The 25971-nt window shown below is 40.6% G+C and overlaps 2 protein-coding genes across 4 annotated transcripts; both read right to left on the bottom strand.

Annotated features, from left to right (window-relative positions):
• Nucleotides 1-177: 177 nt before the first annotated feature.
• On the bottom strand, nucleotides 178-12608 carry cbsa (cystathionine beta-synthase a). 2 transcript variants are annotated; one of them, XM_086068679.1, is made up of 15 exons: nucleotides 12453-12608; nucleotides 8357-8631; nucleotides 8123-8229; nucleotides 5412-5546; nucleotides 5222-5301; nucleotides 4946-5150; nucleotides 4771-4862; nucleotides 4014-4139; nucleotides 3850-3934; nucleotides 3638-3743; nucleotides 2194-2271; nucleotides 1946-2080; nucleotides 1755-1863; nucleotides 1538-1622; nucleotides 178-990 (listed from the first exon to the last, which is right to left on the bottom strand). In XM_086068679.1, exons 2-15 carry the CDS (start codon nucleotides 8623-8625, stop codon nucleotides 860-862), a joined length of 1743 nt encoding a protein of 580 aa, XP_085924805.1. In that variant the 5' UTR covers nucleotides 8626-8631; nucleotides 12453-12608; the 3' UTR covers nucleotides 178-859. The 2 variants fall into 2 exon arrangements, with proteins under 2 accessions (XP_085924805.1, XP_085924806.1); XM_086068680.1 differs by having other exon boundaries at nucleotides 8357-8627; nucleotides 12453-12602.
• Nucleotides 12609-13477: 869 nt separating this feature from the next.
• On the bottom strand, nucleotides 13478-25920 carry LOC147179967 (splicing factor U2AF 35 kDa subunit-like). 2 transcript variants are annotated; one of them, XM_086069505.1, is made up of 9 exons: nucleotides 25790-25920; nucleotides 24506-24593; nucleotides 24346-24412; nucleotides 18521-18570; nucleotides 18369-18449; nucleotides 16814-16912; nucleotides 16598-16731; nucleotides 13938-14030; nucleotides 13478-13841 (listed from the first exon to the last, which is right to left on the bottom strand). In XM_086069505.1, exons 1-9 carry the CDS (start codon nucleotides 25831-25833, stop codon nucleotides 13739-13741), a joined length of 759 nt encoding a protein of 252 aa, XP_085925631.1. In that variant the 5' UTR covers nucleotides 25834-25920; the 3' UTR covers nucleotides 13478-13738. The 2 variants fall into 2 exon arrangements, with proteins under 2 accessions (XP_085925631.1, XP_085925632.1); XM_086069506.1 differs by lacking the exon at nucleotides 18369-18449.
• Nucleotides 25921-25971: the final 51 nt, after the last annotated feature.

Raw genomic sequence — 25971 nt, 5'->3', positions numbered from 1 at the left:
CTGTGAAGTGGCAGCTGAAACTGCCTGCAAAGTAAAAGAGGTTTCTCTTTACTGGGGGGAAGAATGTTGCCTGAAAAAAACTTAACAAATTTAAACTACTTAAAAAAAAAAAAGATGAGACACATTAGAGTTAAATATTGAAATACATGGTAAAATAAATACGCTAATACTTCATGACACATTTATTCATTTTATTTGGGCACTCTTGGTCCTCCAGAGCAAGCTTAAGATGCATGACAATTGTTTTATTTTTATGAAAGCATACACCGAATGTACCATCAAACCATAAAAATCAATAACACTAAAATGAGTAAATAGAAATAATTGTCTCCCCCAACACCACAAAACTAGCGTCATTGTGTTGAACGCATAAAGACCTCGTGTCGATACTCAAAATAATTTTTTTGCATACACGCACAAGCAACAAACACGTGCACTGTAACTAGAAATGAATAAATGTCAGCCTGTCTAATCGTGATGTATTACAAATCTAAAGAGTCTACGTTCTTAAATCCCGTTTCCCGAACATAACTTTCATTCTTAAATCCCTTTTGCCAAACATAAATAGTCTCAAATTGTGTACAATAATATTACCAAAAGCTTTCTACTAGAACAAACAACTTTCTTTCTGCACAGCAAGCATACTTAAGAGTGTAACAACCAATTTCTTCAAACAACTCTCAAGTTATACGAATGGCGTAACAAATTTCAAAATAACCTTCATTTTCAAGACTCCCGTTAACATGCACATAAATCTTAATCATCTTCTTTTTTTTTTTTACCATATTTGAGACAAAATTAACACGTCTGCATACATTATGACGCCGTAGGAACTGTACAAGCACTGCATCGTTCAGAGTCACTGTTCGTCCGTCGACTCTGAGAAAGACCGCTCCCGCCGCTCACGGCCTGTGACGAAGTTGAGCAGGTCGACAGCGGTTACCACCCCAAAGACCATGTGCCTTAAACTGGGAGAGCCGTCTGCCAAGTCTGAAACAGAAGTAGAAGAGGAGGAAAGAATCAAGCGCAGGACTCATGAAATACAAAAAAGGTGCTGTATAGATAAAACCATTTATACAGCATCTTTTCTACTTTCAAACTAGCAACGGCAATAACTTGTGTGACAGCTAAATGTATTCTATCTACTTCAACTTATGACATATGTGAATGAATATCACGTCGCTTCCTTTTCCTCAGCGTAGCACATTATCTGTCTGCGCACGACATGCATTCACTTTTTCTAACAACAATGCTCATTATTCATTACATAGAAAAAAGGCATCCATGCTAGATTTAGCACAGTGGCTAAATCCCTCAATGGCTAAATGGCTGGATTTTGCTGCACAACTCATATTCCACAAATCTAATATTAATCAGAATGTCATGCTTAGACTAGTGAGGTCACGTATAACATATTATTGTCAAGAAATGTTTAAGGTTGACTTTAAGACACCTGAGAAGTGTTTCAAATTGTGAACGATAATAAGTTTTGTGATCTAAAACACTTTTCCCACACTAGCATGTTTAGACAACTTACATTGGATCTGCTCATGAACCACAAGGGCAAAGTGATCCATTTCCAGAATTCGGGACAACTTTCCCAGATTATCCAACAGGCGGATCTAAAATTGTGATGCAAGGACACAAAGGGGGAAAAAAAACCAGACGTACGAGATTTTTAGTTAAACTTGGGCTTAATTGGACAGACTTGACGGGAACTATGAAAACAGTCAAACGTAGTCATTGAGTCTAACCTGTTTGAACTGCTTGTAGATCACTTTGCTAACCGGGTCCGACAGCTTGATCTTCCCTGCAAGTATGGAAGCCAGCATGTTCCCCAAAGTCACCATGCCCAGGATTACCCTACGCGCACGCACACAAACACACAATGAAGCATTTGGCCATGGCGACCGTTTGCCGTTTCTGTGCTCCAGGTGACACACACCCTGACTCGTCCACCACAGGTGCCTGGTCAAAGCCCTTCTCTTTGAGGATTTTGATCGTCTTCTGGCAGCTGACAGTCGGCAAGACGGTGAGAGGTGCGGACAGGTTCAAATTTTGCACGTTTAAGTTCCACCACCTGACCAACGAGAGAGAGAGAGAGACCATACACGTTAATGAACGTTCTTTATACATAATGAAAGGTCTGCATGTTGAGATGTGCTCGGGATGAAAATGCAACTTTCAACATACCAGGGTTTTTTCACCATCAGTTCATCCTCACTCAGGAAGCCCTTCTGCACCATCCATTTGTCACTCAGGAATTTGGACCTTGTGGCAGAATTGTTAAAATCATTTGATCAAAGTTCACCATCAATCAAAGTTAGTTTGGTCTATTACTAACAAACATAACAGTAGAAATGATGCTGCAAGGTACAGGCATCCATTTTCTATACTAATGATACTGTTCAGGGCCACGGGGATAGGACTGATCACCCTCCAATCACAGTGTTATGACTGAAGTTGTCAGTTGCTATGCAGCTGCTAGCCCCTCGTGATGATGAAGTTGTCAGTTGCTATGCAGCTGCTAGCCCCTCGTGATAATGACGTTGTCAGTTGCTATGCAGCTGCTAGCCCCTTGTGATGTGGAAGTTGTCAGTTGCTATGCAGCTGCTAATCCCTTGTGATGATGTAAGTTGCTATGCAGCTGCTAGCCCCTCGTGATGATGAAGTTGTCAGTTGCTATGCAGCTGCTAGACCCGTGATGATGATGTTGTCAGTTGCTATGCAGCTGCTAGCCCCTTGTGGTGTGGAAGTTGTCAGTTGCTATGCAGCTGCTAGCCCCTTGTGATGATGAAGTTGGCAGTTGCTATGCAGCTGCTAGCCCCGCGATGATGGTGTTGTCAGTTGCTATGCAGCTGCTAGCCCCTTGTGGTGTGAAAGTTGTCAGTTGCTATGCAGCTGCTAGCCCCTTGTGATGATGAAGTTGGCAGTTGCTATGCAGCTGCTAGCCCCGCGATGATGCCGTTGTCAGTTGCTATGCAGCTGCTAGCCCCTTGTGGTGTGAAAGTTGTCAGTTGCTATGCAGCTGCTACCCCTTTGTGATGATGAAGTTGTCAGTTGCAATGCAGTTGCTAGAACCCTTGTGGTGATGTCAGTTATAATATGCCTTATGGTGATGAAGTTACTATGCAGTTGATATGGTCCTGTAATGGCCTAAACACGAGGGCCTATTTGTGACTCTTATTTTGTCATAGAAGCCTTTCTTCTGGGATATAAAGTTGTGTATTGCTCTAGCAAGAATGACTGAATGCCATTTTTTTCCTAATACATCAAAGTTCCTTTGTCAAGGTTTTTCTCAGAACGCTGAGGTTTCCCATCCCAACTTTTCCATGCAAGCTTTCTTCCACGCAAGCTGTGCTTCCACGGGTTCAAGTTTGCTTCCATGCACACAGCCTTGCTTTCTCCGTCAAGTGTTTTCTTCGAGGCCATCTGAATTCAGCCCTTCACTCTGTTTCCACCTCCTGTGTTGAGTCTACGTTTGGGTCCTAATACCACACCTCACGTGACACATAGGGTGGATTTACACGTCATGGTTTACGTGGCATAATTTAGATTTTGTTTTTTTGCTGTCAGTGACTATTCAGATGTACTTCATTGCAGCACCAACTTCATGGTTTCTAAATTGGCCCCTTACATGTAATTTCGGACAGAGTCTGGGAGGATGACCACACAGCGCTGTCCTTCTTTCAACTCTTTGGCAACATTGACGGCAGCTGCCATGGCGGTGCCGGAGCTTCCTCCTGTTTAACACACAAATACTTTCACTGCCAATTTAAGATAACATAGTGGCTATAATACTTACTGTTACTTCAAGTATGTTTCTGGTTGGCCGGTGCAGCCGCTTACCGCAAAGCAGGCCCTCATCCCTGATCAGCATTCGGGACAAATTGAAGGACTCCTCGTCATTGGACTTGTACCAGGTATCAACAACCTGACAACACCAAATCAAGACGTCAGTGGTTATCACAAACAAAAGAAAAACACAGGAAGAAAAGGCTGGTGCAACGTACTGATCTGTCGAGGACTGTAGGAATGAAGTCATAGCCGATGCCCTCCACTTCGTACTGGGTCTTATCCGTCTTGTTCAGTTCTTCGGGCTGCGCGAGGCAAGAGCCTACTGGGTCGACACCAACAATCTACAGACAAAATGTCAACGTTTGTCCCGGTGACTGCTGACACGTCATATTTACGCATTCTTCTAACAAAGGAGTTGAAGATCTTTAGTTGGTCCAAATAGTGGCAAAGAGCTGTTGGACATGTCCAGACATCCAGACAAAGCCCTGGCGTCCCTGCTTTCTGCAGACGACGTGACTCTGTTGGCATTATCAAGCTGTAATCTCCAACTCTCAGTGGAATGTTTTGCAGCAGAGTGTGAAGCGGTTGGGATGAGCATCAGCACATCCAAATATGAGACAACGGTACTCAGTCTGAAAAGGGGGGCGGAGTCTTCAAGTGGATGAGTTTAGCAATCTTGTCCATGTCAAAAGGAGCCAGATGAAGTAGCTCGGGTATCTTATTTGGATGCCTCTTGGACCTGATGAGGTGTTCTGGGCATGTCTCACCAGGGGGCGGCCCTGAGGACGACCCAGGAGAGACCGTCTTCCCAACCTGTGTGGGAATACTTTGGGACACCCCCGCAAGTGCTTGATGAAGTGGCTGGGGAAAGGAAGAGGAAGTCTGGGCTTCCCTGCTTAGGTTGCTGCCCTCGCGACACGACCCCCGATAAGCGAGGCGATGTAAATAATAAACCCTATCAAAATCTCTTGCCTTGATGTTGGGGAAACGCTCCTTTAGTTTGCGGGCAATGCCTGTAATGGTTCCTCCTGTGCCGGCTCCTGCCACCAGCATGTCCAGTTTACCTATCAAGACAGAAAAGTATCAAGCAAGGGATCCCAACATGCTGTCCAAATGTTGTATGTGAAGTTTCTTTAAGGTCCTGTACCGCCGCACTGCTCCAGAATTTCTTCCGCCGTGCTGTCGTAGTGAGCCAGAGGGTTGCTCGGGTTGCGGTACTGATCCAGGATGTGAGAGTTGGGGATCTCGTTCTTCAGGCGCCAGGCAACTCCCACGTGGGATTCGGGGGAGTCAAAGCGAGCGCTGGTCGGTGTGCGCACGATCTCGGCTCCAAGCGCTCTCAGGACATCCACCTGCATCGGAGGGTTTGAAGAATGTTCACGAACAAGTCAAGCGTGCAGAGGAAGTGAGTGTCAAGGCTCACCTTCTCCATGCTCATTTTCTCTGGCATGACGATGATGCAGCGGTAGCCTTTGACAGCCGCGGCCAGAGCCAATCCGATACCTCGGCACAAGCAAACAAGGTTTACAAGGCTTCTCGCTTTCCGCTCATTAAAATACCTTTTGTCATAGCAACGCACGCGCTTGTGAACGCAAACATGCGTGCTCGATTACCGGTGTTGCCAGAGGTGGGCTCAATGATGGTGTCTCCCGGTTTGAGGACCCCCGCCCTCTCCGCGTCCTCCACCATACGCAGACTGATCCGGTCTTTGATGCTGCCGCCGGCGTTGAAGAACTCACACTTGGCCACTACACACGTGATGGAGGAAGAACGCAAGCAACTTTGGTAGTATACTAAGGCTACCAAATTACACCGTTTCTTGTGATACAATTGACAAGGCTTTTTCTTTATGATGTTTTTTTTTGTTGCTTTAAATTACAAGCAAAAAAATTTGAGTACGATAGCTGTATGGCCAACTCAATCAACTCACTTCGCAAGATATAGTTTGGCAGTTAGTGAGCAGTTCTTCAAAAAAGAGGTTTCAAAATGGTGTTTGCCACTCCCAGTTGACGTTTACTATTAAACTAAACATGAAACAAAAATAATTACATTAATTTGGGCCACTGAGAGAGAGAGAGAAAAAAAAAATAGCGCTTCCAATCCATGTATGCAGTCAGAAACTTTGTAACTCCTGCAGAAGCAACGCTTGTGTGCTTCACATATTGTTTGTTAACTCATTTGCTCCCAAAAACATATAAAAAAGTTATATTTTAAATATTGCCATGGTCCCAAAAACGTACTTATATATGTGTATGTTTTTATATGCTAGAGTATACAGAAGGCTTTGATGCAGTCTCTGACCTGAAGAGGTGGCTTAAAGCAATGGCAGTCGTTACAAAAAAACGGCCAGCAGGTGGCAGCAGAGTATAAGAGATCAACCAGGGCCATGTTGCAACAAACTCTCTTTCCCAGTGTTTTAAACAGTTTTGTGAATGATGATGAAACTTAGCTACATTATAATGCTAATTGCTGCAAAACAGAAACAGATACAAATGTACTTTTTCTTCTTGATAGGTTCCATGTTTTATAGCAATAGAACACAATAATCTGCGGGGCTTGCAAATCGAGTCAAAATCCAGTAAAACAGCCGGGAGAAAAGGAGGTTGCTTCAGTAAAATTGTCTGGGAGTGAATGAGTTAAGTAATTCCATGTTCAAATTTGCAGTTAAAAAACACGTTTGTGAAGTCACTAAGTTTGCTTGTTCTCGTGAGATGAACAAACTAATTGGATGCATGCTAATATTTGGAGATGGGTTGCTAATTGTTTATGTAGAGTAATGATAATCTCATTTAGATTTTTTTGTGGTTTAGCTATAATATACCACAGTAAATTTGACTAAATAGGGCCAAATAAACTCAGCTTTAGAGTAAAATTTACACCTGGAAGAGAGTAAAAATAAAGTATTGAAGAAAAAAAAAAACCTAAAACAATAAAAGTCACTCAAGGGTTGAGGAACGAACTCGTGACCTTCAAAGGAACCCTGACTGTAATGACAAATTTGCTCTATATTATTGATTTAGTTGTTACTAATGTAACTATGAAATACATTTTTCAAAAATCAGTTCCAGTTTAATACATTTTGTAGAAACTTTATTTGGACGTACGCTGCCATTGTTATTTACGTCGCAGCGCATTCAGTGCATAGCGACATAGAATGGTGGCTGGCTCTCTGCCGAGCAATGTGAAATGCCTATAAAGAAAGGAAGGTAAGTGTCCGTAGCGTTCCTAAAGGGACGATCACAACTCTTGGAATGACGAGAGCATGGCGTGGGGGAGGTTGACTCTCCCGATCGCATGTTGTTTCTTTAGGAACGCTACGGCTTAACTCGTTGCTCGTCAGAGTGTCGTCGCCATTCTTACGTCACTACGCACTGAATGCGTTGCGACGTAAATAACAATACGTCCAAATAAAGTTTTTGAAAAATGAATCTCATGGTTATGTTCGTAACGACCAAATAAATAATATAGAGCAAACTTGTCATGACAGTCAGGGTTCCTTTTCAGCGTGGGAGACTGCCACACTACCACCTGAGCTATGCCACTCCTACTGTTTGCTTATGTGAAGAGGACTTGGAAAACATTGTTTTTGGTCTCACGGGAGCTGCGTGGCTCAGGGAGTCGATTCGCTGTTCTCCCAACCTTTAGTTGTAGGCTCATTATTATTATTATTATTATTATTACGCTTACTTTATTTGAGTGGGACTCAGTTTAGAGTAAAATTTACTCTACACAATTTACTGCCGCTTTTTATGACCAGCTGACAATTATATTAGCAGCTAATTGAAGTTTAAATTTTGCACTTACTGTGAATAGCTGACACATTTTGGTTGTTGGTTGTCAAGATTTCTAGATGGATATGGAAATGTATGCATGTCATTTTAAAATGATTTCTAATTTTTAAGTTGTTTTATACCATTAATGCATAAGCATTTCTATAATATTTTTTTTAAATCATATACTAAATTCTTGATTTTTTTAAAGTAAGTGATTACAATTGACATAATCGTTACTTGTACCTCACAATAAGCATCCCCTTGAGATTTAGTTGATCGCCGATAAATGAAACTTAAGCATAATTTAACTTGCTAAACGGTGAGCCCAAAACTTCTCATTGAAAGCCAATTATAAAAGTAAATGAATAGTTTACAAACGATTTGTAAATTTGAAGATGAACCTATTTGGAACACCTTCATAAGGGCACCATGATTGCCAAGTGGCACCAGATTTCCTAAACATTATGTAGTCTTCAGGCCATACTGAAAAACGAGTGGCAAACACCTCGCAATGGGCGAATAACTCTTGACGTGTGTGCACGGAGACTCACATATTTCACATTTGAGTCCAAACGCGATTGGGATTTTGTTGATCCGCACCATGGGAGTGTCACCGATCCTGTGCAGAATGTTCGGAAGAATGGTCGGCGCAGGCGTTCTGTCATCATAAGAATAACAAACAAAAATCATAAACATTTCGTTTGGTCATTCTCAACTAAATAAGAATGTTCTGTCGGAAAACACTCATAGGGTCTTTGCACATGTCTAAAAAGACGCAAACTGACCGTGGAATTTGAGCATGAGGGGATTCTGCCGGTGAGGCTTCTAGGCTCCACTTGCAGCGGCTCGGGAGGTCCGGACGGATCCATTTCCTCTGAATGCCACCGTTGGGCTCGGCACTGTCCTCCACTGCAGGTGCAGTGCCAGGCTTGTTAAGCGGGACCAAACCCTCACGCAGTTTGGCTTCACCGTTGGTCTGGTGAGATAGCTTGGCAGTGTGGGGGCAGATGGGGGTTTTCACAGGGCTCTCTTTGGAAATGGGAACTGACGGCATGGCTTGCTTTGAAGAAAGAAAAGAAAAAAAGAACAAATATAGATAAATATACATACGGAAGCGTATTGCATTCACTTGGAAATGTTTTTCCGACTAATTTTTTGGGGCAGCTTTATTTTTTTGAGTATTTTTTTTCTGTTTTATTGAATATTTTTTCCCTGTTTTTTTGGGAGTATTTTTTTTCCTGTTTTTAAAAATAGATATTTTCCTCTGTTTTTCTGAATTTTTTTTTCAGTTTTTCTGAATAATCTTTCCCTGTTTTATAAAATTATAATTTTTCTGTTTTTCAGAGTATTTATTTTAAAGGTGTTTTTCCTCAGAGGTTAGAGAACAAACCACAATACAGTATACACATTCATTCCTTTATTGAGAGGCAGTAAGTAAACATGACTATCTTATTGCATATGGAGGTATGCGGGAAAGTGTCCGTTTCAGCTATTAGCGAGTCGGCAACAAGTCAATTGGAGTTCAAAAGGAAAAAATAAATAAAAAATACTCAGAAAAACAGAATACCAGCTCTGTTTTTCAGAATATTTTTTTCTTTCTTTTTTTTATTTAAATAATTGTTTTCTCTTTTTTTTATATATATTTTCCCCCTGTTTTTCTGAATTCCCCCCCCCCTTTTTCTGAGTAATTTTTCCTCCTGATTTTCTGAATAAATTTTTTCAGCCTGTTTTTCTGAATATTTTTTGACAGAAAAAAAATATTCAGTAAAACAAAAAAAGAATATTCAGAAAAACAGAAAGAAAAAAAACTCAAAAAAAACAAAGCTCGCCCCCAAAAATGAGTCAGAAAAACAGGAGTTTTTCTGACTAATTTAGGAGTGAATGGAATACGCTTCTGTATATACACACACATTAGGTTGTGTCGTGTTCAAGAAACTGTGCTGTCAAAACAAAAATTGACATTTTGAGCAACCTTTGAAATAGCCCATTTGAAACAGGACTTGGACCATGTATTTCTCATTTGGGAGTATTGAGCAATGGTCGGAACGGCAAAATAGGCAGCTCAATAAAAGAGCACACTGAAATATTTTGTAACCATTCATGTCCAGTCACGCCAACAATGATTAAACCCAGGCTGTTTTTTTCCCCACAGTTGGCTGCACACACTGTCGTCGTTGTTGTTTACTTTCTCGGCATGTGTTTGCTTTTTAAACATGTGTTTAATTCAACTTGACATATTATGTAATCAGACTTTTCAATTGTTTGGAATACAAATAGTTGGGTCTCTAGAGGGTTTTCACACGCATCAAGTGTGAAAATGTGAAAATAAACAACAACTTAATTTTCCAAAGAGCTATCTGTTAATGAGCTACTCGTTGCGAATAAAATCGGCACAGTTCGGCTTAACTGACCCACACACCAAGTATCTCTGCCAATGACTTGAAAACTACGATGGACAAAGATCCAAAGCTACTTTCAAGCAACAGTCGGAGTTGGGCTACAAGACTACAGTACAAGTCAGGGTTTTTCCTGGCTCAAGGTGAGGCACAGGTGGTATCATCCTGACCATGATGGGTGACTACCGATACCAGGTGTCGGTATCGGTGCCAATACCAGGTGTCGGTATCGGTGCCAATACCAGGTGTCGGTATCGGTGCCAATACCAGGTGTCGGTATCAGTGCCAATACCAGGTGTCGGTATCAGTGCCAATACCAGGTGTCGGTATCGGTGCCAATACCAGTCTTATTTTAAGGTATTGGCCGTTTTACGATCAGGGACAAGAAATTGGAAATTACATGAATACAAAGTTGCCATTAACTTCATGCAATTTTAAGGAAAATAATCTTTCTTTAAAATCATTTATGGGGAATTTTATTTACTAGTGGTATCGGTATTTGGTATTAGTAGCGGTGACTACGGTCAGGAAAAAAAGTGGTATCCAACATCCCTAATCCTGACCATGCGCCATGGCGTGCATGTATTCTGTAAATTCAACTGACTTGCTTTCATTTTTTTACAGGCAACATATAATAATTCTATGTTCCAATAATAAGAATAATAGTTCCAAAAAGAATATGACTATTATCATGTTACTCAGGCTGGAGGCGGCGAGCAAATAAGGTGGCTGCCTCTGAATTTTATATACAGGAAAAACCCTGGTACACTTTTTGAAACACGACATCAAAGAATTCAAAAGGTCAGCAAAGCTACATAGTTTTGTTGGACGCATGGGTTAGCGTTAGCTTCTGATAAATAGCACATGATTTCCTGGTGCACTCAAGGTCCCAAAAAAAGGTGGGAAATGTGCTGTGATTCTTGATCCTTGGGGTGTTTTTGACGAAGATGCGTCACAGACATGCCATTAAGACACATTGGAATGGTTTTACATTGTTGAAAGGAAAAAAATACATCTCCTTAAGAGAGTCAGTGACTCATCAGATAAATGATACCCACACAGTCAAACCAAAAGTGAACATGCTCATCAAGCTAATATTGCATCAGTCACCCACCCAACTGGTTATTGACACTGCTGTTGCAAGGACTCAATTTAAAACTTTTTTTTTTTTTAATAATCCTATCGTAAATTTTGTAATGGGCTGTCATTACAAGGTAAACACAACTTATTATGGAAATAATTGTTTAAGAAAAAAATCATACTCAAATAGAATACGTAAGATTCTCTGGATATTATGAGAACAGCAAAATGTTCTCCTGCATTCTGAAATGCAATATATGAATTAATGACTACTTTTTTCCAATCCTAATGATATTACTTCATGCTTTACCTGACATTCTTACCTAATGCTCTCAAACATCCTTTCATTTTTACTTATAGCTGTGCTATTTTGGGTGAAAATATGACTGATGACTGAACCATTGAATTCCTTTATTGTTGTTTTTGTTTACTTGCGTTGTTGTGATGCGAATTGCCTTACAGTTTAATTCGATTCCCATTAAAAAATACATGTTTTGCCTGTCCCTTAGAGAATGATATACCAACCTTACAAATTCTGCAAAAGTGTGTGAATTTGCACAATCATCCTGACTCAAAGCAACAGATGTCATTCATGGCGACCAAGCTGCTAACTTCAGTGGCATTGGTTACAAGGGGAAACGTGATCTGCTGTGCAGGGAACAACTGAATATAGCACTCAGTTTGGCAGTTAAAATGTGTGTCGGTTTAAACGGGGATATCTATTTTGTATGCTTGCGCCAAAGAGGCTAAATCAGATGTAAATTTGCAATATCCTTAATTGTTATACTGCTACCGTGTATTATAAATCATCCGTGGCATAATCAGCTCTCCAAATAATCAAAAATATGTGGTAAAGTCATTTTCATGTGGGGGAAACAAAACAAAACAAAAGGCCCAGCTCAGTCTGCACGGTCAGCAGAAAGCACAACGCTGCCACCCAGACAGATGTGACAAAGGGGATCATAGCGAATAGCCGGAATGCAGACCAAAGACATACAACGTCACAAATAAAAACATTGGACCTCTACGTGTTATGAAGCCGATGGGGTGTCAATAAAAGCATTTAAAAAAACAAAAACGTGTTGCTCATGTGGCAATCTTGCATCACAACAAAAGCAATTTTCCAAACAATAAATTCGTAAGTTTTAACAAAAGAGAAAATTCCACAAACAAAGAACCGCTATTTTATTTTTTTTTTTTTTTTACTAAGGTAACGACAGCAAATGATACACGTTATGCTAAAATATCCCGGAGACTACTTTCTGCCAAATAATCAACCCCAAACTTTAAAAGGACACGCAGGTGATGTTGCGTCAGCTTCCGCCGTAGTAAAGTACACGGTTTAAACGTCTTCATTTAACACGATTAGGTTTCCATTCACGGTACCGCGATGACTTTTACTTACCTATTTATTCAAACGTGGCCCCACAAAACTGATTTCAAATGTCGGGACAAGTGCAGCACACGAGAGATGCTGTGACAACACTGTGTAGCTAGCAACGTCCGACTTGCAGCTTCCGAGTCTCAGCATGCGGACTTGATGCGTATACTTTGGCGTAAGCGTCAGGGCCATCGCTGATTGGTTTGCGGAAAGGGCGTCGGGCTTCATCTCTCCGCCAATCAGGAACGGAGATTTCTCGAAACCGGATTGGCTCAAGCAGTCCCCGCCCTCTGTCGACCGTGTATTGGCAGAAAGGGGCGTTTGACGTATGGGAAAATCTGATGACATTTATTAGATTACGGATGCTAAGAAGAAATAAACTTTAATTTAAAAAAATATGGAATGCACTTCCGTTTCAGTTAAGAGCTGCCTGTCTGAATACTGAGCTCTTAAAAAAAAAAAAAAAAAAAAAAAAAAGAGCTGCCTGTCTGTAGACATTTTCAAAACTCACTGAGCCATTTTTAACAGTATATGAAGATAATATTCTATAAAGTGATAACTATTTTTCATGAACACTTAATATTTTTAAAAACTAATGTTGCCACTTGCTGTCGACTGAAGATGACATCACCTGTACTGAGTAAACAGGAAACAACCAATCATGGCTCAGTTTGCTATCCAAACCCAAAAACGAAAAATAGTTATCAAATAAATTCTGGACAAAATATTAACGTTTTACTGGTGAAAATGGCTCAATGTGTCTGATTAACTGTATGCTTGTGTATTTTTTGTAAAGTCCTTGCTGTGTAAAGTGCTGCATGAATAAAATGACTTGCAAGATAGCATCCCACAAAGATAAAAAAAAAAAAAGTTTAAAGTTGGTAATGGTTCATTCATTAAAGAAGTCAAATGTATATTGGACACCACTGACTGGGTCAATCATGGGTCAATCATGATTTTGAGTGAAACTTCAGATTTTCAAGCCCCATTTGTTCACTACTCACAGAAAGATGAGATGCCTCCCTTCTACACACACACAAACACACAAGTTCCAAAATGACATTTGGTTTTAATTATTTCCCACATAGCACACTTCACTTCAGTCTTGTGCCTTTTCAAAGGAATGAAGTGTTATTTTCTGAAGTAAACAATGCAGAGTAACAAATCTGTTTTATTGACAAAGCGGCCAGCTGTTCATTAAAAAAAGGATAAAAGAAAAACATCATAATTCACCAAGAGTCTAAATAATTTTGTTTTTTACTGTGAGGGATTTAGAGACGGGTTTTGGTCGAGTGTTACGTCGTCCGACTTCAGAACCTTCCCGAGCGTTCTCTGTCTCTCGACCTCCGTCTCTCACGGTCCCGTCGCCGATCCTTAGAACCAGCGCGTCTGTCCCGGGAGTGCGAGGGTTGTCTGTTGGCAGAGAAAAAGCAAATCATGTAATGACAAAGAGAAAAGTGAGTAATTAATCTCTGATCTGCATAGCGGCGCGGGATGGGGTTCCCAAACCTTTTTCCACGGCGTCCGTACAGCTCTCGCCGAAGTTCTCTTGATATAGGTTTCAGGTGCATGAAGTTGCAGAAGCCACCTCGGGTGCACTCTCTGGAAGACAGTTTGTGCGTATGTCGGATCAAGCACGTCGTACTGTATCGTAGTGCTGCCACTATCGAATATTTTCAGTATCAATTAATCTATCGATTATTCAATCTATTAATCAGATTGCATTGAAGTGTAATACAAAGTGATTCTATTAACCAGTGATTGGTGTTCATTTCATACTTCTTATTCAAATAGTGATTAAAAAAAGGGGGGTTGATGTTGCACTATGTTTACTGGTTTGGTTTTCCAAAGTAATATATTATTTCGATTAAACACAAGATAATCTTCTTTCATGAAGGACTACAGAAATCAGTGAACAATTACTGTTGATATGTTGAAAACAGAGGATTTGGACAATTTGAAAATGGCTCCAAACGATTACTCGATTATTATTTGCTCCCAAAAACGTATACATACGATCTATTTTAAATAATATCATGGTCCCCAAAAACTTATTTATACGTTGTTGTTTTTTTACACTAGAGCGTGCAGAAGACTTTGATGCAGCCTCTGAACTGAAGAGAACGCTTGAAGCAATTACAAAAAATATATATAGTTATTACAAAAAATATAAGAGATCAACCAGGGCCATGTTGCAAAAAGCTCATTTACCCACAGTTTTAAACAGATTTGACAATAATAATGAAACGTAGCTATATTCTAAATCGAATTGCTGCAAAACGGAAACAAATAGAAATATACATTTTTTCCTGATGAAAGAAGAGACACATCTTTCTTTTGGTAGGTTCCATGTTTTTATAGCAATAGAACACAATATTCTGTGGGCCTTGCAAAATCAGTCAAAATCCAGTAAAAGAGAGCGAAGAGGATTGCTTCACTGAAAATGGCTGGAAGTGAATGATTTAAAATAGTTGTCGATTAATATGATAATCGATTACTTGTCGTAATCCCAGAAATATTTAATAAAGCACGAATCGAGACCTTCAGGTGTAGTGATGTCACAGATGACCATCATCGCACCCTGGATCCGTCGAGTGCTCATTAGTGAGCAGTCGTGAGGGGTTACGGATTGTGCGTTGGAGAATTCCATTTGACAACGACAACGTACCCTTGCTATATAGTGAAAAATGCAGAGCCATTGAAGATTTCTAATTGCTGCTATATGCCACCCTGTCTAAATGAAGCCCCCTGCTTAGATGATAAAACAAGGAGGAGCAGTGGCCAAATCAACAACCTATTTATTGTGAAAATCAATTGCCAGGTAGAACTACTAATAAATAAAATACATCATGCAGTTAATTGACTGTAATGCCTGCATTAACAGGTAACGGGTACAAAAAAAAAAAATCCACAGAAAAAGAAGCTCAAGCGGAAGGTGCCTTCCAATTTAGGAGCAAAGAACTGCAAGGCTCCAGCACATTTTAATCTCATGTGAGGGGCAGTAAGTAAAAAGGCGGTCAGCAGACCGCAGTTGCCGAGCAGGACAATGAAAAGATGCAAGTTTGGAGGAAACTGACCATTACGGGCTCCGCAAGTGACGGTTAAAATGTAGGACTGGAGGCTAAAATGAACGGACAGTCATTGCAAGGATGACAAGTTAAAAAAAAACTCAAACAAAACACAGACACCACTCTGCTTCTTTACTAAGAATTTGTGGTAAGATTTACAACATTTCAAGCACAGTTCAAGACTATCAGGCGTAGGTTTTGAAACTTAGTTTGAGCCATTAAGAAACAAATAGTGAGAATTTTGACTTCTGTTTATTTTATGTTTTAACTGGCATCAGTCATCAGCTTGAAATCAAACTGTTGAGACATATCCAACTGGAAAGCATCAGAGGTACTTTAAGAAATGTCATCTGGCCATCATTCTATCTATTATTTTTGTACTAGCATTTAAAGTGGAAGTCATCCGTAAACATTTCTTGACAATAATATGATATATGTGACATCACCGGTCTAAACATGACATTCTGATTAATATTACATTTGTGGAATAAGAGCCATGCAGCAAAATGCAGACATTTTAATACCTTGCTGCCGACTGATGATGTCATCAAATGTTGCTCAGGTCTCAGGTAATAGCCAATCACAGCTCAGCTTCAGAAAACAGGTGACCTGTGATTGCTCATTGCCTGAACCCCGAGCAACTGTGATGTCATCTTCAGTCGACAGCAAGTGGCAAAATGGCCGCCCCTTGAGATGGATAAAAACAGCTGGATTTTGCTGCTTAATTCATATTCCACTCACGTAATATTAACCAGAATACCATATTTAGGCAAGTGGGGCGGCAGAGAACATGTTATCAAATGGTTTGGGGTTGACTTCCATTTTAAGCAGAGCAATTCAAGTCAAAGCTTGAGGCACAAGGTGATCTGTCTGTAGTACATGTATTGCCCACTTGATGGCGCAGGAGAGCTTGTGCTAACCAACTCTTTTCCAATGCCTCACAAATCTTCATGAAGCCATCACTTATGACCAGTGATAAAATGATACTGTATTTTATCCAGATTTTCTTCCAAATTCAAGATGAAGTTGGAGTCAAAATGTACCCGGTTTGACAGAAAACTTGTGTCTGTTCCAAGAATTTGATAGTGGTTCCTTCCTCACCCCATTTCGTACTGCCGGCAGCAAGCTTCCCTGAAGTCAGTGACAGGTGAGAGCTCAGCGTGGACGGGCTGGGCGTTGAACCAACGGTTGTTCAAGTCCATGACAGCTTTTTCCGCGTCCTCTTCGCGCCGGAACTGCGCGCCAAATTGGAGAAGAAAATAAGGGATCTCGACATCCCATAAGGAGAAGTGAACAATGTAGCAATTCACAAAGTACCTTGACGTAGACGTTGCCGACAAGATGGTCGCCCAAGTTGTCGCAAACGTTCATCTCTTCCACTTCTCCGTACTTCTCCTCCATCTCTGCGAAGACCTCCTGCATGAACAAGAGTTGACTCCAGGTTTCAAGCCTCTTTTTCAAAGTTTTTCATATTCCAGCAGTTGGAATGCTTGGGAAATGTAACTGCCTAAGCACAACATGCAAAGCGCCTGGCATGCAGGTCAGATATTATTCTTAATTGATGAAAACATAAGTTGCATATCCTTGGGGGATTAATTACTCATGACTGAATTTATTCAGGTTGTTTTATTTGTTTAAGTTTGCTCACAAACGAATTAACCAATTATATAACTCCTGTTTATTGATGACAGTAAAAGAGGGTCAACATGCACTAAAACACAAACACACCGTGAAATTGCACATCCACTACAGTAGGTGGCAGTGGCAAGCTCATTGTAAGAGCATAAACAATGTAAAAAAATTTAAATAAATAAAAAATGTGTTCAGCAGATTTGTATTTCTTTTTAGTCCCTTTAACATTCTTTCTATAAGGATACAATGTTACGGCGAGGTGTACCTTTATGATTCTTATAGACAAATTATATTATTTATAGGGACGGCAGAAAGTTGGAGGCGCGTGAAATATTTACTTTTTCCTCCGAGGGGTGTAGCAAAAAATGATTGAGAAAACACTACAGCAAGACTAAACAGCTGCCAAAATATGTCAAGGACAAGGTTGAAGACCTGCACATGGCTGGAAACCATCAACAAAAGGCTTATGAAGAAGGTGACAACTAAGTATTGGTGCCATTATTTGGCACGGACTTGTTAATGCCCCCAGAAATGGTTGGTGCCGTAATGGACTGAAAATCTCGCACTACAGGCCTCACCTTCGATTTGCCAGTGAACATTTACTGTAATTTCTCGAGCAAAAGACAATTTTTTTGCCACAAAAAAAAATCAAATAAAAATATATCCAAAATTACATTTTGGTGTGTGTGTGGTCTTGTTTTTGTTACATAGTGGGGCCAACATTCTGGGATTTCACAAGTTGAGACCTCTTTTTGAGGGTCAAGACTTGGTTTTAGAGTTTAGGTTTGAATTGGGTTATGGTTGAGGTTAGGGGAAGGAGTAGGGGTAGGCAATCGTTTTTGATGGTTAGGGTAAGGGGCTAGGAAATGCATTATGTCAATGAGACGGCCCCACTAAGTAGTAAAACAAACCTGTGTGTGCGTGTTTATGTGCGTAAAGGAGATGTAAAGCACAGAATAGCTGTTTTCAGACTTTGCACATAAACACACAAGTCTACCTGTACTTACTGTAAATGTACTAGCATTGAGAAGGTTAAGCTGTTCAATAACAGACTTCAAGTGAAAATGTGTATACTGTACAGTTTTTAGCACATTTCTAACGCTCATTTATTTAAATTTTTAATGTTAAATGTACGAAAATATGGCCCGTGCACTGACTGTAGTCCATTCAAATGACTAAGCTGGAACAAATTGACCGTATAATAAAAGAGTGTTAACTTCGGTATAATTGGCAAACTTACAAATTCAGCATTGGATGAACTCATTCTTCCAACCCCCATCCCCGAGCAGTTGTGTGATGTAGATGTGCAAATAGACAAGATCTGGTCGACACGTCACACTAGGACAACAACAAAAAAAAGGAAAAGAAGCAAGGATACATAAGGTCGCTCACCTCAAAGAACTCGTCATAGTGCTCCTGCATTTCCACATCGCTGACAGCACCTGCAGTGACAATACAACATCATCAAGAAGAGGGTGCCAATCTACCGGGCGACAGGAAATAACAGCCTTGTGTGTGTGTGTGTGTGTGTGTGTGTGTGGTTTTCTTTTCGTTGGGTTGTCTTCCTCCTGGCGGGACCATGTTTTAAAACATGTAGAACATCACGGTCAAGTCCGTCATGCACTCACTACAAACACAATCTGGGGTCAGCGACCCGCTTCTGTGGATCGGACAATTTGTGCTTAGCGTCGGATGAGTGCAAAACCAACAGGCTCAGAGAGTCATAGGCCTTCCTATGTAGAACATGGAAGTTTGGCTAAGGTTCGAGTCACAGTTCATCCAAGGAGAGATGAATCATGGGCAGTCAATGGGCCGCCAAACCCGAGGAATCGGCCCTCCTTTGATTTGAAATGAGTTTAACATCAACAAAATTAACGTCTCAAGATATTTTGTGCATCTACACCGGCACAACTCGTTTTTAGACAGGAAACTGCACGCGGCTTCCGAATCTCGCCAAAGTGATCCAGAAATTGTGCAACAAAAGTGCAGTCAGTGCTGGAGGGACCTCAGTAGGGGTGGGAATCTTTGAATGTCTCACGATTCGATTCAATTCCGATTTTTGGGCCTGCGATTCGGTTCAGAATCGATTTTCGGATATGAGCGATTTTTTGATTCAAAATGATTTAATCGACAATGATTTTTGCTTCAATTTATAGATGTGCAAGGAATTGTAATGATCTACTCCAGTCTGACTCGCTAATGCTAATTAGCGCGCTACTCGCGGCACTTTTATCACTCAAAAGAACGGCTCCACGCTGCAAAAAAAAAAACTTTTATTGGAATAACTTGATCGTGACTTTTCCCTTCTACTCTCTAATGTGGCTACAACTTAACAGTGTATTAGACCGCGTGGAACCACACTGCCCCTAAGTGGCCAAATTGAGTACAACATGAACAGCGCTCCCAATAAAGGCACACGAAAACAAAGGCAAGACAGTATAAAATAATTTAAATAAAATCGATTTTGGGACATATAAAATTGATTCTGAATCGTACTAAATGAGAATCGCGATTCTTATGAGAATCGATTTTTTGGCTCACTCCTAGGTCACCTCAGGGTAAAGAAGAACTTACAGTGCAAACCATCAGCAGACTTGGGCACAGTTTTGAAGGTTATAAAGGTAAATGTTCAAGGGGGAAACAGTCTGAAATACAAAATGTAAACTTCTGTGACATACAAAGATGAGAAATGTGGAGCTGGGAAGGGAAAACGGGTCTAGCGAATTGCATCTTATCTCAAAAAGGCCTTTCCTGGCTTGCGCTGCAAAACGTGTTTCCTGTCCTGATACCAGCAAGAGCTCAAGCTAAAGCTCCTCGTGACTGAGCACACAAAAACAGCATAGAGATGCCAATTTTTGTTCTGTGTCAAGGTCAGGCTTCTAATCGGAATGCTGATAAAGATAAGCTTTTAACCAACTCAACTGTATTTCTTGAGCACTCAAAAAAAAGCTACAGCTGAAAGAAAGTTCGGCACATTAGGGCTGTGCAATTAATCGAAATTCAATTACGGTTTTGATTATTACCCTCCACTAGGGGTGTGAATTGCCTAGTACCTGGCGATTCGATTCATATCACGATTCATAGGTCACGATTCGATTCGATAGGATTAATTCCGATACGATTCTATAAGTTGATTGTTGCGATTTTTTTAAACTCAAATTTAGAAAATACTAATCAGTAAACTTGTACATGTACACTGTAAGATTTGTATGAAAATGTATTTATTCATCTGAAAATTCAGGTTGCAGTCTGTTTCATGTTTGAACAGCACTGAAATAAAATATTAAGGCTTAATGTTCCATTAATAGAACATTCTTCCATGCTTAATGTGTAAATCCAAACCCTAAGTAAGACGTTTTGTTGAATATTCCCATAAAAAATTGATGTTTAAAAATCGATTCGGCCACATATTGAATCGATTCGAGAATTGCGCGCTGTAATATCGTGATATATTGCCGAATCTATTTTTTTCTAACACCCCTACCCTCCACGATTACAAAATGTGCATAATCGTACAAAAACTATTATTAATACTAGGGCTGCAACGATTCCTCATCATTTCTGCCTCGGATACCCGCTGAGATAGTCGTAGTCAAGCTAACGGCAGTATGCATGACAGTACACAGGGCTAACGCTGAGAGAAACCCAATTTCAAAATAAACCTTACCTTACCAAGCAGTATAAGTAGATCAATGCATTGTAGCGCTTTTATTTTGAAGTTGCTTACGGAAGCATATGTTCGCGGTGTAAGGGCTGACGACGTGCTCGTCTATTCAGAGTTTGTGAGCAACGGCAATAGAAATGCCCCAAACTGGTTGCGACAGACGTCAGCAACGCAAAGTCCTGAAGTCACGTTCAAGCTCCAGTTAAGAGCGCCAAGTCAGAATTATAATGACATTGTATTGTACGGCGCCTGTTGCGACTGCTAGCTAACAGCGAGCTACCAGCACTAAGCGGTAAGCTCGCCGCGCTAGCTAGCAGCGATAAAAGCCCGAGCCGTCTGATTACTTTTCAAAGGCGTAACTACTACAGCCCGCAACCCTCGTGAGGATTAGCGGTTCAGAAAATGGATTGATGGACTCTGCACTTTGATGCTGACAGCCGGACTAATTTGCCGTTCCTACTGATCACTTATTAACAAACCGGGCTGAAGTTGATTATCTAAAAATGAAAACCAGTTGGTTGTTAATTATTACATGCAAATGTGTTTTTTTTTTGTCTTCTATATTTATAATTGTTCTTTAACCAAGAAAGTATATAGGCCTATAGATATATATTTTTTTATTTCTATCCAAATACCCGATTCGCTAGAATTTTCAGTAGGATATCCGAATACCAAAATATTCGATAGCTGCAGCCCTAATATGATTTTTTAGTTGTTTTGAGGCACGCCCGCACGAGTTCTTTCACCTCACACCCCTGTCAAAACTAGCTTGCACCCCACAAGCCATACTGCACATGCTGCACCCCAACTTCAAATTTTTGCTAAGATAATTAATATATTTTTTATTATAAATTCTATTTGGTCCAAAAGGAACTTACATAATTATAGTGTTTCAAATAATTGTATTTGTCTTCATATTTTCAAATGTTTAAACATTTTCTTGTTTTGAACAAAAAAATAGGTAATGGTTTTGAATAATCGTGATTTTAACTCTTTGACCGCCATAAACGTTTTATAACGTTTAGCATAAACCTAGGGAAGGGCGCCGAGGACGTTAAAAGACGTCCCCTATGTTTTTTTTTGAAAACGGGTGCAGGAAAGCCTTGGGCAGCTGTGCTGAAAGTATCAGGCAGATCTGATTAGTAAAAGACTCGTTTTGGCCCCTAGAGGGCAGCGATGACTCTCTTTGCACAAGGTTGGATGGGCCGCCCACCGTGGGCGTCAGTAGAAGACGTGAGGCGGAGCTAGAGTGTTGAGGAGACAATGGCTGATGAAGCCCACAATGGCTGACCAATCAACCGGTTGCAAGCAGCTCACGCTTGAGCATTTTTTTCAAAGACGGAAAGCATCAATCAATACTAAAAAGCGCATTGATGTCGACGATGATGATGACTCCGAGCTTGACGCCAAAGTTGGAAGCCTTGACGCGACTGTTATGATCACGTATTAAGCCTCACCGGCTAAGCGCGGCTAGCGCTGCTAAGGCCGGAAAACGCGCACAATAGCCGACCGGGTACTTCTACACAATCGGACATTCGATCGGGCGATGGAGAGTTGGCATCGACCAATGCAGATTGATGATGATGATGATGATGACTCCGAGCTTGACGCCAAAGTTGGAAGCCTTGACGCGACTGTTATGATCACGTAGTAAGCCTCACCGGCTAAGCGCGGCTACCGCTGCTAACGCCGGAGCTTTCACATGCGGACATTTTGTCGGACAATGAAGAGTACCCCGAGTCTAATGCATATTCATCGGAGGAGCGGGTACAGTCTGATCACGGAGAAGACACTGTTTCTGGACTACGATGCCACCATGAATGGAGTGGATAAAATGGATCAAAACATCTCTTACAACCCGGTGTAGCAACTGAAGGACACGAGGAAGCGAGACGTAACGAAACCGTAGCATGATCCTGATATTAGACTTGATGGCAACACACACTGCAGTATATACTTGCTATTCCCCGGAAAAAACGGCCTGCAAGAAAGTGGAGCACGCAAAGAGGCAATCTGTTGTGCAAATGCTGTTGCGTCTCCTTGCACGCAGGAGAGTGTTACAAAAAGAAAAACTGTCGTTGAAACATCCACATATTTGTAAATAGCACCACAGTTGCACACATTTGTAAATAGTTTGCCAAATTGTTGTCAAATTGTTACACTGTTGAATGTAAATAAACGTATTTTGCTATCAAAAAACACTTTTTCATTCTTGGTGGTAGTGTTTTATAGAAGTAAAGCACTATTTAGGTGTTTGTGGCATCATTCATGGACAAAAAGAAGTGTAAAATTCACTAGAATGCCTGAAATAATATCGTTTCACTAAAAGCTTGATTTCTACGTATTTTGGTCCAAAACAGGCGAAATTGGGTCAAACTAACCATTTTCTATTGTTGATTACTAAAGAACGGAATAAGGTAGAAACAAACTTTTTTTTCTGATGAAAGATGAAAGTCCAATCTTTCATTTGGTAGTAAGTGTGTTTCCATAGTCCAAACAGAACATTTTCTGTGGACCTTGAAAGATCAGTCAAAATGCTTAAATCGGCTGGCACTGACGGCATCCCTTTTCTGAAAACGTCTGGCAGTCAAAGAGTTAATTATTACTAAAATAATCGTGATTATTATTTTTTTCCATAATCAAGCAGCCCGACGGCACATACATCAAAATTAGGGATGCACGATAATGGTATTTTCAAGCGACACCGATAAACCAATAATTCAGAACGTGCAGATGTCGATAACCGATAAGTAAGCCGATAATTGTTTGCAAAATTAACTTGAATACAAATATACTTTCGAGTCCTACTATAAGTACAAATACATCGAAACATTTGTAACGCACCATGAAGCTGAATTTTATTGATAGCTCTGCTTCAAAGACAACCAGTAACTCATTTTGAGTTTGCCAAAACAAAACAGTCATGTTTTAAAAATTCAACAAAAAACTGTGAGGGTAACATTTTGGGGCGACACATCTTGAGCCACAAGCACAACGCGGCAAGTCTATTATTATCGGCGGATTGCTTTATTATCTGGTTTATCTGTATAACGTCAAATTGGTCGATAATTGCCGATAATGAGCGGCCACCGATATCATCGTGCATCCCTAATCAAAATCTTAAATATGATTGGAGTAAATCAATACTTTTCTGTGGCTTTAAAGCAAACATTCTCTTGTTAACATAAAACGCCAGATTTTGGTTACTGCTATGTGACACCCGGCAAAGTGCCAGTGGTGCAGATAGCGTGTTTCTAATGCGGGGGACTGAAGTCCGATGATGCAAAAATCCAACAGGTCTTAAAGTCACGTGTCCAGTTTACTGTTTAACAACCTAGCCTGTGAGTGGTGTACTTTTCCCCACCACATGTTTGTTCTGGGCGTTTCTCCAACCTAAGGCGCAAGACACGACGTGTTGATGTTTATGTTCTCGTGTGCTGTGCGGCAGGCAGCTGTTACGCACATGGTAGAGCTGCAAGCGACACCGCACGTGTGGCTGGCACATTCATAAATCACAGGAGGTGTGTGTGCGCGTGTCTGCTTGGGCACTTACAGCGTGACGCGTCGGCCGTCTGTGCACTGTTCTGAGGGTTCCGGTAAATGTTTTGTATCAAAATGGTCTGCAGGAAGAAAAAAAAAGAGCAATTCAAAGGAAATCTAATCAGCACGGGGTGATAACATTTGTGGCACCTGTTCACCGACATCATCCTCACCTGGCTGAAGGTGGGTTTGTTGTGCAATCTCGAGCAGCGATCTCCATGTCTGCAAGCTCCAATTTTAAAATAGAAGGAACAGTTGACCCTGGGAGGAGTGAAGGACTATAATGTACATACGTTCTGGTGGTAGAATAAAAATGACCTTTCAAATCGGTCACTTCATGTTCAACATCTGGTAGACATTGCAGATAATTTCTTTTTTTCCCCAAACATTTCTCATTATATCATTCTTATCCACAAATCACTTAAACTGTCCTTGCGTGCTCTATAAATAAAGTTGAGTTGATTTTTTTTGCTATTTCATTCATTTTCAGATATCATTCCGACATGAGGCCATTGTCAGCTTAATGCTTTGGAGCCTCGAAACTTGAAGTTGGTGAAACCAAAGCCTTGTAACTCTAATTAGCCTATGCTCTGTGGGTTATAGTTAGGCTGGTAATGCTGATGACAGCCCATTTGGGTGGCAAAACAAAATGAAAACTTCGTGGAAAAAACACACAGAAGGGAAGGGAAGAAGCGAGGCACGAACAAGCAGAGCCGTTCACGGCAAAATAGCGCTAGCGCGAGAGTTGCCGGTCACGGCAAAAGAGCCACTGTCATCATTTTATGTTAACATGAACAGCATAAACAATGAAATGACTCACGACCAACTATAAGCATATTGTTTTGAATAAAATATCGGAGGCAGTGTTTTAAGTAATAAATGCTAAAATAATCCTTGTTTTTCTTGCATTCTTCAATAAATTCATTTTAGCATTGTTTATTATCGAAGCGATGGTCTTTTCACAAAATGACTCTCAGTCACTTTGTTTATGCATGTAATGTGACTGTGACTATATACTTATACAAGTACCATGAAAGTAACGATTTTAATGAGGTGGCTGTGAGAAGTGGTTAAATGTTAATGATTCTGCAGCTTGTCTGAGGTGATTTCAAACGAAACAATGCCGCCAATTTGGGTAACCACTTCATTAGCGATTACACACAAAGCTACAACGTAAACACTGGACAGAAGCAACATGTGCTCTTGCAAGAAATTTAAAAAATAGACAGTTTAGCGCCTTGCTGCTGCAGATTTGCGGACGTGATTTCCTGTTTCATTCATTGAGTTAGCACAGTCTAGCTCGTTAGCTCCTTTTGCTATTATCAGCTAAACTATCCCACTTCATTGCAAGCAAGCGCTATCAAGTGAGCTACCGTTCAAGCTTGCAAAGTCCACTTGTACTTGCTGAGTCAATCGTTTTTCTCGCCTTATTAAACAAAACAGACAAGAAAACTTACTTGTCTTTCTCTGTGCCGAAAATGGACGCCAGATACTCCGCCATTTTCGGCTCGTCGAGGGCGTAAGGTAAACGTCATTACGTAAGGATGTACGTCATTACGCAAAGCGTGGAGCTCGACGAACGTTTTGCAATGTTTTATTATTATTATTATTATTATTATTATTATTATTATTATTATTA

The sequence above is a fragment of the Leptonotus elevatus genome, chromosome 2, assembly GCF_054856555.1.
Source record: "Leptonotus elevatus isolate MCC_2025b chromosome 2, RoL_Lele_1.0, whole genome shotgun sequence".
Classification (NCBI taxonomy): domain Eukaryota; kingdom Metazoa; phylum Chordata; class Actinopteri; order Syngnathiformes; family Syngnathidae; genus Leptonotus; species Leptonotus elevatus.
This window is presented reverse-complemented; position numbering and strand designations above follow the sequence as displayed.